At 44.6% G+C, this 12,438-nt stretch overlaps 1 protein-coding gene across 1 annotated transcript in view; it reads left to right on the forward strand.

The window, feature by feature from the left end:
* The window catches only part of slc25a24 (solute carrier family 25 member 24), a 51,438-nt gene extending 41,752 nt beyond the window's left edge, over positions 1–9,686 (forward strand). Inside the window, exons 5-10 of the mRNA XM_061976329.2 lie at positions 3,867–4,025; positions 4,110–4,262; positions 4,369–4,476; positions 6,552–6,719; positions 6,794–6,944; positions 9,363–9,686. Of these exons, the coding sequence (XP_061832313.2) occupies positions 3,867–4,025; positions 4,110–4,262; positions 4,369–4,476; positions 6,552–6,719; positions 6,794–6,944; positions 9,363–9,544 (921 nt within the window). The 3' untranslated portion in view covers positions 9,545–9,686. The remainder of the gene's footprint in view (positions 1–3,866; positions 4,026–4,109; positions 4,263–4,368; positions 4,477–6,551; positions 6,720–6,793; positions 6,945–9,362) is intronic.
* Positions 9,687–12,438: the final 2,752 nt, after the last annotated feature.

Genomic DNA, 12,438 nt, shown 5'->3' on the forward strand with positions numbered 1-12,438 from the left:
ACATAATAATAATAATAATAATAATAATAATACCTGGGATTTATATAGCGCTTTTCTAAGTACCCAAAGTCGCTTTACATGTAGAACCCATCAATCATTCACACCTGGTGGTGGTAAGCTACTTTCATAGCCACAGCTGCCCTGGGGTAGACTGACGAAAGCGTGGCTGCAATTTGCGCCAACGGCCCCTCCGACCACCACCTATCATTCATCATTCATTCACCGGTGTGAGTGGCACCGGGGGCAAAGGGTGAAGTGTCCCGCCCAAGGACACAACGGCAGCGATTTTTGGATGGTAAGAGGTGGGGAGCGAACCTGCAACCCTCAGGTTCTGGCACGGTTGCTCTACCCACTACGCCATGCCGCCCCAACATAATAGTGAGAGTCCAGTCCATAGTGGATCTAACATAATCGTGAGAGTCCAGTCCATAGTGGATCTAACATAATAGTGTGAGAGTCCAGTCCATAGTGGATATAACATAATAGTGTGAGAGTCCAGCCCATAGTGGATCTAACATAATAGTGTGAGAGTCCAGTCCATAGTGGATCTAACATAATATTGTGAGAGTCCAGTCCATAGTGGATCTAACATAATATTGTGAGAGTCCAGTCCATAGTGGATCTAACAAAATAGTGAGAGTCCAGTCCATAGTGGATCTAACATAATAGTGTGAGAGTCCAGTCCATAGTGGATCTAACATAACAGTGTGAGAGTCCAGTCCATAGTGGATCTAAAATAATAGTGTGAGAGTCCAGTCCATAGTGGATCTAAAGTAACAGTGAGAGTCCAGTCCATAGTGGATCTAACATAATAGTGAGAGTCCAGTCCATAGTGGATCTAACATAATATTGTGAGAGTCCAGTCCATAGTGGATCTAACAAAATAGTGAGAGTCCAGTCCATAGTGGATCTAACATAATAGTGTGAGAGTCCAGTCCATAGTGGATCTAACATAATAGTGTGAGAGTCCAGTCCATAGTGGATCTAACATAATAGTGAGAGTCCAGTCCATAGTGGATCTAACATAATAGTGAGAGTCCAGTCCATAGTGGATCTAACATAATAGTGTGAGAGTCCAGTCCATAGTGGATCTAACATAATAGTGTGAGAGTCCAGTCCATAGTGGATCTAAAATAATAGTGTGAGAGTCCAGTCCATAGTGGATCTAACATAATAGTGAGAGTCCAGTCCATAGTGGATCTAACATAATAGTGTGAGAGTCCAGTCCATAGTGGATCTAACATAATAGTGTGAGAGTCCAGTCCATAGTGGATCTAGCATAATATTGTGAGAGTCCAGTCCATAGGGGATCTAACATAATAGTGTGAGAGTCCAGTCCATAGTGGATCTAACATAATAGTGTGAGAGTCCAGTCCATAGTGGATCTAACAAAATAGTGGGAGTCCAGTCCATAGTGGATCCAACAAAATAGTGAGAGTCCAGTCCATAGTGGATCTAACATAATAGTGTGAGAGTCCAGTCCATAGTGGATCTAACATAATAGTGTGAGAGTCCAGTCCATAGTGGATCTAACATAATAGTGTGAGAGTCCAGTCCATAGTGGATCTAACAAAATAGTGAGAGTCCAGTCCATAGTGGATCTAACATAATAGTGAGAGTCCAGTCCATAGTGGATCTAACAAAATATTGTGAGAGTCCAGTCCATAGTTGATCTAACAAAATAGTGAGAGTCCAGTCCATAGTGGATCTAACAAAATAGTGAGAGTCCAGTCCATAGTGGATCTAACATAATAGTGTGAGAGTCCAGTCCATAGTGGATCTAACATAATAGTGTGAGAGTCCAGTCCATAGTGGATCTAACATAATATTGTGAGAGTCCAGTCCATAGTGGATCTAACAAAATAGTGAGAGTCCAGTCCATAGTGGATCTAACATAATAGTGTGAGAGTCCAGTCCATAGTGGATCTAACATAATAGTGAGAGTCCAGTCCATAGTGGATCTAACATAATAGTGAGAGTCCAGTCCATAGTGGATCTCACATAATAGTGTGAGAGTCCAGTTCATAGGGGATCTAACATAATAGTGAGAGTCCAGTCCATAGTGTATCCAACAAAATAGTGAGAGTCCAGTCCATAGTGGATCTAACAAAATATTTTGAGAGTCCAGTCCATAGTGGATCTAACAAAATAGTGAGAGTCCAGTCCATAGTGGATCTAACATAATAGTGAGAGTCCAGTCCATAGTGGATCTAACATAATAGTGTGAAAGTCCAGTCCATAGTGGATCTAACATAATAGTGAGAGTCCAGTCCATAGTGGATCTAACATAATAGTGTGAGAGTCCAGTCCATAGTTGATCTAACAAAATAGTGAGAGTCCAGTCCATAGTGGATCTAACATAATAGTGAGAGTCCAGTCCATAGTGGATCTAACATAATAGTGTGAAAGTCCAGTCCATAGTGGATCTAACATAATAGTGTGAGAGTCCAGTCCATAGTGGATCTAACATAATAGTGTGAGAGTCCAGTCCATAGGGGATCTAACATAATAGTGAGAGTCCAGTCCATAGTGGATCCAACAAAATAGTGAGAGTCCAGTCCATAGTGGATCTAACATAATAGTGTGAGAGTCCAGTCCATAGTGGATCTAACATAATAGTGAGAGTCCAGTCCATAGTGGATCCAACAAAATAGTGTGAGAGTCCAGTCCATAGTGGATCTAACATAATAGTGAGAGAGTCCAGTCCATAGTGGATCTAACATAATAGTGTGAGAGTCCAGTCCATAGTGGATCTAACATAATATTGTGAGAGTCCAGTCCATAGTGGATCTAACATAATATTGTGAGAGTCCAGTCCATAGTGGATCTAACATAATAGTGTGAGAGTCCAGTCCATAGTGGATGTAACATAATAGTGTGAGAGTCCAGTCCATAGTGGATCTAAAATAATAGTGTGAGAGTCCAGTCCATAGTGGATCTAACGTAACAGTGAGAGTCCAGTCCATAGTGGATCTAACATAATAGTGAGAGTCCAGTCCATAGTGGATCTAACATAATAGTGAGAGTCCAGTCCATAGTGGATCTAACATAATATTGTGAGAGTCCAGTCCATAGTGGATCTAACAAAATAGTGAGAGTCCAGTCCATAGTGGATCTAACATAATAGTGTGAGAGTCCAGTCCATAGTGGATCTAACATAATAGTGTGAGAGTCCAGTCCATAGTGGATCTAACATAATAGTGAGAGTCCAGTCCATAGTGGATCTAACATAATATTGTGAGAGTCCAGTCCATAGTGGATCTAACATAATAGTGTGAGAGTCCAGTCCATAGTGGATCTAACATAATAGTGTGAGAGTCCAGTCCATAGTGGATCTAACATAATAGTGTGAAAGTCCAGTCCATAGTGGATCTAAAATAATAGTGTGAGAGTCCAGTCCATAGTGGATCTAACGTAACAGTGAGAGTCCAGTCCATAGTGGATCTAACATAATAGTGAGAGTCCAGTCCATAGTGGGGCCAGCAGGAGATCATCTTGAGTGGAGACAGGTCAGCAGTGCAGAGACGTCCCCAACTGATGCACAGATGAGTGGTCCACCCTGGGTCCTGACTTTGAACAGCTAGCGCGTCATCTGTGGTCACTTAATAACCTCTCCACGCAGGAGAAGGGGGCAGAGCAGAAAAGAGACGGCAGATCAACTGGTGTAAAAGGGGGGTCTATTTAAAGGCTAGTCTACACAAATGAGTTTTAAGATGGGACTTAAATGCTTCTACTATTTATGAAGGCTTCATGCTGCAGAACAGGGGTTAAAAAAAAAAAGTATCATTATTTTTTCTGTGCTAGTAACGTTAGCGTTGAGAAATGAATGTCTCCATTAATGTTACTCACCCACATATTGTTTTTAGGTGCTGGACATCGGTGACAGCCTCACCATCCCAGATGAGTTTACAGAAGAGGAGAAGACCACAGGTGTGTGGTGGAAGCAGCTGTCCGCGGGGGCCATGGCAGGTGCGGTGTCTCGCACGGGGACCGCCCCCCTGGACAGAATGAAGGTCTTTATGCAGGTATGTCACTTGGGATTTTGCACGGTGATCTTAACCGCCTTTTCCACATCCTGAATAACCACAGTGTTTTTTTTTAACGCACAGGTCCACGCCTCCAAGAGCAACAAAATCAGCCTGGTCAGCGGTTTCAAGCAGATGGTGAAAGAAGGAGGCGTGGCATCTTTATGGCGAGGAAATGGCACTAATGTCCTCAAGATTGCCCCAGAGACTGCCATTAAATTCATGGCTTATGAGAAGGTACCTCCAGTAAACAGACATGGTGATATACCAGCGGGCCGTATTATCCATGCACTTTTAAACTTGTTATGTTTAAGATTTGTATTTGTTATTGTCACCTGACCAGTACAAGACGTTGTTGGCCAGTGAACCAGGGAAGGTCAAGACCCACGAAAGGTTCATTGCAGGATCACTGGCTGGAGCAACAGCACAAACAGCCATCTACCCCATGGAGGTAAGCTTTTAACTAGAGATGACGATATTATCGGCCGATAAATGTTTTAAAACGACTTCCGGACGGCTTCGAAGCAATTCTGGACCACCATCCGCCGCCTCAGGAAGGGGAAGCAGTGCAGTGTCAACACCGTGTATGGTGGGGATGGTGCTCTGCTGACCTCGACTGCGGATGTTGTGGATCGGTGGAGGGAATACTTCGAAGACCTCCTCAATCCTACCAGCACGTCTTCCTATGAGGAAGCAGGGCCTGGGGAATCTGTGGTGGGCTCTCCTATTTCTGGGGCTGAGGTTGCCGAGGTAGTTAAAAAGCTCCTCGGTGGCAAGGCCCCGGGGGTGGATGAGATCCGCCCGGAGTTCCTTAAGGCTCTGGATGTTGTGGGGCTGTCTTGGTTGACAAGACTCTGCAACATCGCGTGGACATTGGGGGCGGTACTTCTGGATTGGCAGACCGGGGTGGTGGTTCCTCTCTTTAAGAAGGGGAACCGGAGGGTGTGTTCCAACTATCGTGGGATCACACTCCTCAGCCTTCCCGGTAAGGTCTATTCAGGTGTACTGGAGAGGAGGCTACGCCGGATAGTCGAACCTCGGATTCAGGAGGAACAGTGTGGTTTTCGTCCTGGTCGTGGAACTGTGGACCAGCTCTATACTCTCGGCAGGGTCCTTGAGGGTGCATGGGAGTTTGCCCAACCAGTCTACATGTGCTTTGTGGACTTGGAGAAGGCATTCGACCGTGTACCCCGGGAAGTCCTGTGGGGAGTGCTCAGAGAGTGTGGGGTAACGGACTGTCTTATTGTGGCAGTTCGCTCCCTGTATAATCAGTGTCAGAGCTTTGTCCGCATTGCCGGCAGTAAGTCGGACACGTTTCCAGTGAGGGTTGGACTCCGCCAAGGCTGCCCTTTGTCACCGATTCTGTTCATAACCTTTATGGACAGAATTTCTAGACGCAGTCAGGGCGTTGAGGGGATCTGGTTTGGTGGCTGCAGGATTAGGTCACTGCTATTTGCAGATGATGTGGTCCTGATGGCTTCCTCCGGCCAAGATCTTCAGCTCTCACTGGATCGGTTCGCAGCCGAGTGTGAAGCGACTGGGATGGGAATCAGCACCTCCAAGTCCGAGTCCATGGTTCTCTCCCGGAAAAGGGTGGAGTGCCATCTCCGGGTTGGGGAGGAGATCTTGCCCCACGTGGAGGAGTTCAAGTACCTCGGAGTCTTGTTCACGAGTGGGGGAAGAGTGGATCGTGAGATCGACAGGCGGATCGGTGCGGCGTCTTCAGTAATGCGGATGCTGTATCGATCCGTTGTGGTGAAGAAGGAGCTGAGCCGGAAGGCAAAGCTCTCGATTTACCGGTCGATCTACGTTCCCATCCTCACCTATGGTCATGAGCTTTGAGTCATGACCGAAAGGACAAGATCACGGGTACAAGCGCCCGAAATGAGTTTCCTCCGCCGAATGGCAGGGCTCTCCCTTAGAGATAGGGTAAGAAGCTCTGTCATTCGGGGGGAGCTCAAAGTAAAGCCGCTGCTCCTCCACATGGAGAGGAGCCAGATGAGGTGGTTCGGGCATCTGGTCAGGATGCCACCCGAACGCCTCCCTAGGAAGGTGTTTCAGGCACGTCCGACCGGTAGGAGGCCCCGGGGAAGACCCAGGACACGCTGGGAAGACTATCTCTTCCGGCTGGCCTGGGAACGCCTCGGGATCCCCCGGGAGGAGCTGGACGAAGTGGCTGGGGAGAGGGAAGTCTGGGCTTCCCTGCTTAAGCTGCTGCCCCCGCGACCCGACCTCGGATAAGCGGAAGAAGATGGATGGATGGATGGATGGATACATTTTGGATTGCTATTCTGCATGTTGCTGGGTTTGGAATTAAAATGGTATAATTATGGTATTATTGTGTATTATTTTGTTGGATTGATTAATATTAAAAAATAAAAACAAAACACTTTATAAATGCTATTATAATAACAATAATATTTCATTTCTGAAGTAGCCACTGGTGCAGGAGTATCCCTATGTGAGAGCAATTGATGATGGACGAGTGGAGGTTCTTTCTTCTAACAAACATCTTTGCTGATTTAGGTGATGAAGACCAGGTTAACCCTGAGGAAGACGGGACAATACTCAGGAATGTTTGACTGTGCCAAGAAAATCCTGAAAAAGGAAGGAGTGAAGGCGTTCTACAAGGGCTACGTTCCTAATATCCTGGGCATCATTCCGTATGCTGGCATAGATCTGGCTGTGTATGAGGTGTGTCACCACGCACATGTTTGTTTTCATCAACTATTATGTTATATATGCCACATCTCTCTAATCCACAACAGAGCTTGAAGAACCTCTGGTTGTCCCGCTATGCCAAAGACACAGCCAACCCCGGTCTGCTGGTTCTACTGGCCTGTGGCACCATCTCTAGTACTTGTGGCCAGCTATCCAGTTATCCCCTGGCCCTGATCCGCACCAGGATGCAGGCACAAGGTACAGACGTCTAGACATGAGCCGATACTCCACAAGTCAATTAATCGAACGATAAATCGCTATCTTTGCCCGCCTCAATAAATCGTAATGTGTGTTTATGGGCTGTAAGAGCGGTACAAATAATAACTGTTGTAAAACTCCCGACCGTTAGTATTACCGTATTAGATTAAAATGATCGAAAAACTGTGTTTGATAAACCAGTCAAATCCAGTCGTGAAATTTCCTCGCTCCTAAATATTCCAAAGTCAACTGTCGGCTTTATTATAAGAAAATGGAAGCGTTTGGGAACAACAGCAACTCAGCCACCAAGTGGTAGGCCACGTAAACTGACAGAGAGGTCAGCATAGTGCAAAGACTTTCTGCACAGTCCGTTGCTACAGAGCTCCGAACTTCATGTGACCTTCCAATTAGCCCACGTACAGTACGCAGAGAGCTTCATGAAATGGGGTTCCATGGCCGAGCAGCTGCATCTAAGCCATGCAATAACCACGTTCAATGCAAAGCGTGGGATGCAGTGGTGTAAAGCACGTCGCCACTGGACTCTAGAGCAGTGGAGACGCCTTCTCTGGACTGATGAATTACGCTTTTCCATGTGGCAATCATATGGACCAGTCTGGGTTTGGAGGTTGCCAGGCGAACGCTACATTTCAGACTGCATTGTGCCGAGTGTGACATTTTGGTGGATGAAGAATTATGGTGTGGGGTTGTTTTTTCAGGAGTTGGGCTTAGCCCCTTAGGTGCACAAAGCAAGGTCCATAAAGACATGGATGACAGAATATTGTGTGGATGAACTTGACTGGCCTGCACAGAGTCCTGACCTGAACCTGATAGAACACCTTTTGGGATGACTGAGAGCCAGGCCTTCTCCACCAACATCAGCATGTGACCTCACCAATTCGCTTTTGAAAGAATGGTGGAAAATTCCTATAAACACACTCCGCAACCTTGTGGACAGCCTTCCCAGAAGAGTTGAAGCTGTAATAGCTGCAAAAGGTGTCATATTGAACCCTATGGGTTAAGAATGGGATGGCACTTCAAGTTCATATGTGAGTCAAGGCAGGTGGCCAAATACTTTTGGCAATATACAGGTAAAAGCCAGTAAATTAGAATATTTTGAAAAACTTGATTTATTTCAGTAATTGCATTCAAAAGGTGTAACTTGTACATTATATTTATTCATTGCACACAGACTGATGCATTCAAATGTTTATTTCATTTAATTTTGATGATTTGAAGTGGCAACAAATGAAAATCCAAAATTCCGTGTGTCACAAAATTAGAATATTACTTAAGGCTAATACAAAAAAGGGATTTTTAGAAATGTTGGCCAACTGAAAAGTATGAAAATGAAAAATATGAGCATGTACAATACTCAATACTTGGTTGGAGCTCCTTTTGCCTCAATTACTGCGTTAATGCGGCGTGGCATGGAGTCGATGAGTTTCTGGCACTGCTCAGGTGTTATGAGAGCCCAGGTTGCTCTGATAGTGGCCTTCAACTCTTCTGCGTTTTTGGGTCTGGCATTCTGCATCTTCCTTTTCACAATACCCCACAGATTTTCTATGGGGCTAAGGTCAGGGGAGTTGGCGGGCCAATTTAGAACAGAAATACCATGGTCCGTAAACCAGGCACGGGTAGATTTTGCGCTGTGTGCAGGCGCCAAGTCCTGTTGGAACTTGAAATCTCCATCTCCATAGAGCAGGTCAGCAGCAGGAAGCATGAAGTGCTCTAAAACTTGCTGGTAGACGGCTGCGTTGACCCTGGATCTCAGGAAACAGAGTGGACCGACACCAGCTGGACTGCTGCTGAGTGGTCCAAAGTCATGTTTTCTGACGAAAGCAAATTTTGCATTTCCTTTGGAAATCGAGGTCCCAGAGTCTGGAGGAAGACAGGAGAGGCACAGGATCCACGTTGCCTGAAGTCTAGTGTAAAGTTTCCACCATCAGCGATGGTTTGGGGTGCCATGTCATCTGCTGGTGTCGGTCCACTCTGTTTCCTGAGATCCAGGGTCAACGCAGCCGTCTACCAGCAAGTTTTAGAGCACTTCATGCTTCCTGCTGCTGACCTGCTCTATGGAGATGGAGATTTCAAGTTCCAACAGGACTTGGAGCCTGCACACAGCGCAAAATCTACCCGTGCCTGCTTTACGGACCATGGTATTTCTGTTCTAAATTGGCCCGCCAACTCCCCTGACCTTAGCCCCATAGAAAATCTGTGGGGTATTGTGAAAAGGAAGATAATTTACTGGCTTTTACCTGTATACTATCATCATAATACAGTCCTCCAATACCTCACCTGTGCAGTTGCTGCTATTTGGTGGACCAACAATGTTTCCTTCCACGTTCACGTCCTACTTTTGTATGCAGTGTTTGAAGTACAATGGTCAACATCACACCGTATGTGTCTCTCTCCTTGCAGCTTCTCTGGAAGGTGCGGAGCAGCTGCATATGAAGCAGATGGTGAAAAAGATTCTAGAGAAGGAAGGATTCTTTGGACTTTACCGTGGCATCTTGCCCAATTTCATGAAGGTGCTGCCAGCGGTCAGCATCAGCTACGTGGTTTATGAATACATGCGGTCCGGCCTGGGCATACAGAAGTAGGTATGTTGTTGTTCTCACACTAAAGCATGCACACACGGACTATCTACAGTAAAATGAGTAGAAGTAGTCTACATACAGTAATGTCACCTGTATTTGGCTTTTACTGCCAATGTTGGAGGTATTAAAATGAGACAAAGGTTTACCAACTCTTGATTGAGACAAAAAAAATGAATAAGAAAACAAGTTTTGAGTTGAACTTAGCAATTAGCACAGCTCACGTTAACTTTGGTTGAAATCAATGTAGCTTTTTATTGATTGTGTACACAATTCTCCATAAGGGTCCTATTTTGTCACAAAAAAAAATACTAAATAACTTAAATACCAAAGCAAGCCATGACCTGACAAAGCCATATTGTGGAAAATACAGTGGTGGTCAAAAGTTTACATACACTTGTAAAGAACATCATGTCATGGCTGTCTTGAGTTTACAATCATTTCTTATTTTTTTGTGATGTAGTGATTGGAGCACATACTTGTTGGTCACAAAAAACATTCATGAAGTTTGCTTCTTTTATGAATTTATTATGGCTCTACTGAAAATGTATATTTTACATGGTTTTTGGCAAGTTTCATTGCAATAAGGCGCTTTTGGTAGCCATCCACAAGCTTCTGCTTGAATTTTTGACCACTCCTCTTGGTGCAGTTCAGCTAAATGTGTTGGTTTTCTGACATGGACTTGTTTCTTCAGCATTGTCCACACGTTTAAGTCAGGACATTGGGAAGGCCATTTTAAAACCTTCATTCTAGCCTGATTTAGCCATTCCTTTACCACTTTTGAGGTGTGTTTGGGGTCATTGTCCTGTTGGAACACCCAACTGCATTGTGTATGCAGGAGGAGTAGTGACGGCACAGTTCCACAAGAGGGCGTAGTTGTACTATGATTTATTATATATCTATATATATATATATATATATATATATATATATATATATATATATGAAGTTTAACTTTAACTTTATATATATAGACTATATATATATAATAACAACCAATTATACTTAAACTAAGGAAATGGAGTGTGACTTTTTTGACGTGTGTTTGGGGTCATTGTCCTGTTGGAACACCCAACTGCGCCCAAGACCCAACCTCCGGGCAAGGAAACCTTAGCTCCAGAAGCGACACCTTAAGGCTCGTCTAAACTGGGTTAAATGTAACTTAGATATTGGGTTTCACTATGTAAAGCGCTTTGAGTCACTAGAGAAAAGCGCTATATAAATATAATTCACTTCACTTCACTAAAGTTTGCTGCTGATCACATGGACAAAGACAAGACCTTCTGGAGGAAAGTTCTGTGGTCAGATGAAACAAAAATGGAGCTGTTTGGCCACAATACCCAGCAATATGTTTGGAGGAGAAAATGGGAGGCTTTTATTTCCAGGAACACTATTCCTACCGTCAAGCATGGTGGTGGTAGTATTATGCTCTGGGCCTGTTTTGCTGCCAATGGAACTGGTGCTTTACAGAGAGTAAATGGGACAATGAAAAAGGAGGATTACCTCCAAATTCTTCAGGATAACTTAAAATCATCAGCCCGGAGGTTGGGTCTTGGGCGCAGTTGGGTGTTCCAACAGGACAATGACCCCAAACACACCTCAAAAAGTGGTAAAGGAATGGCTAAATCAGGCTAGAATGAAGGTTTTAGAATGGCCTTCCCAAAGTCCTGACTTAAACGTGTGGACAATGCTGAAGAAACAAGTCCATGTCAGAAAACCAACAAATTTAGCTGAACTGCACCAATTTTGTCAAGAGGAGTGGTCAAAAATTCAAGTAGAAGCTTGTGGATGGCTACCAAAAGCGCCTTATTGCAGGTAAACTTGCCAAGGGACATGTAAGCAAATATTAACATTGCTGTATGTATACTTTTGACCCATTTTCAGTAGAGCCATAATAAATTCATAAAAGAAGCAAACTTCATGAATGTTTTTTGTGACCAACAAGTATGTGCTCCAATCACTACATCACAAAAAAATAAGAGTTGTAGAAATGATTGTAAAGTCAAGACAGCCATGACATGATGTTCTTTACAAGTGACCACAACTGTATATATATTTTTTGTTTATTTTGCTGCTTTTTTTTTTTTACATTACCAAAGTAGTTTCCAGTCCCCAAAAATGTGGTGCCATTTTTGCACCTTGCAAGTCATCTTTTCAATGTGCACACATTTGTTGGTCACAGTTTAAAAAAAACCCCACCTTTCGATGAAGCTGGTGAATGTAGACTCATGTGCCTTATGGTTGCCTTTTCCCTTATTTAGATGTTGGTGTTTACATTAATAAAGACCATTCAGTACAAACGTTCCTTTGAGTGCATTTATTTATGACAAGTGATTCATTGTTAGGACGAAAACCACACTGTTCCTCCTGAATCCGAGGTTCGACTATCCGGCGTAGCCTCCTCTCCAGTACACCTGAATAGACCTTACCGGGAAGGCTGAGGAGCTGGAACACACCCTCCGGTTCCCCTTCTTAAAGAGGAACCACCACCCCGGTCTGCCAATCTAGAGGTACCGCCCCCGATGTCCATGCGATGTTGCAGAGTCTTGTCAACCAAGACAGCCCCACAGCATCCAGAGCCTTAAGGAACTCCGGGCGGATCTCATCCACCCTCAGGGCCTTGCCACTGAGGAGCCTTTTAAGTACCTCAGCAACCTCAGCCCCAGAAATGGGAGATCCCACCACAGATTCCCCAGGCACTGCTTCTTCATAGGAAGACGTGCTGGTAGGATTGAGGAGGTCTTTGAAGTATTCCCTCCACCGATCCACAACATCCGCTGGTCGTGGAACTGTGGACCAGCTCTATACTCTGAGCAGGGTGCATGGGAGTTTGCCCAACCAGTCTACATGTGCTTTGTGGACTTGGAGAAGGCATTCGACCGTGTACCCCGGGAAGTCCT

The sequence above is a fragment of the Nerophis lumbriciformis genome, linkage group LG14 (assembly GCF_033978685.3).
Source record: "Nerophis lumbriciformis linkage group LG14, RoL_Nlum_v2.1, whole genome shotgun sequence".
NCBI lineage: Eukaryota > Metazoa > Chordata > Actinopteri > Syngnathiformes > Syngnathidae > Nerophis > Nerophis lumbriciformis.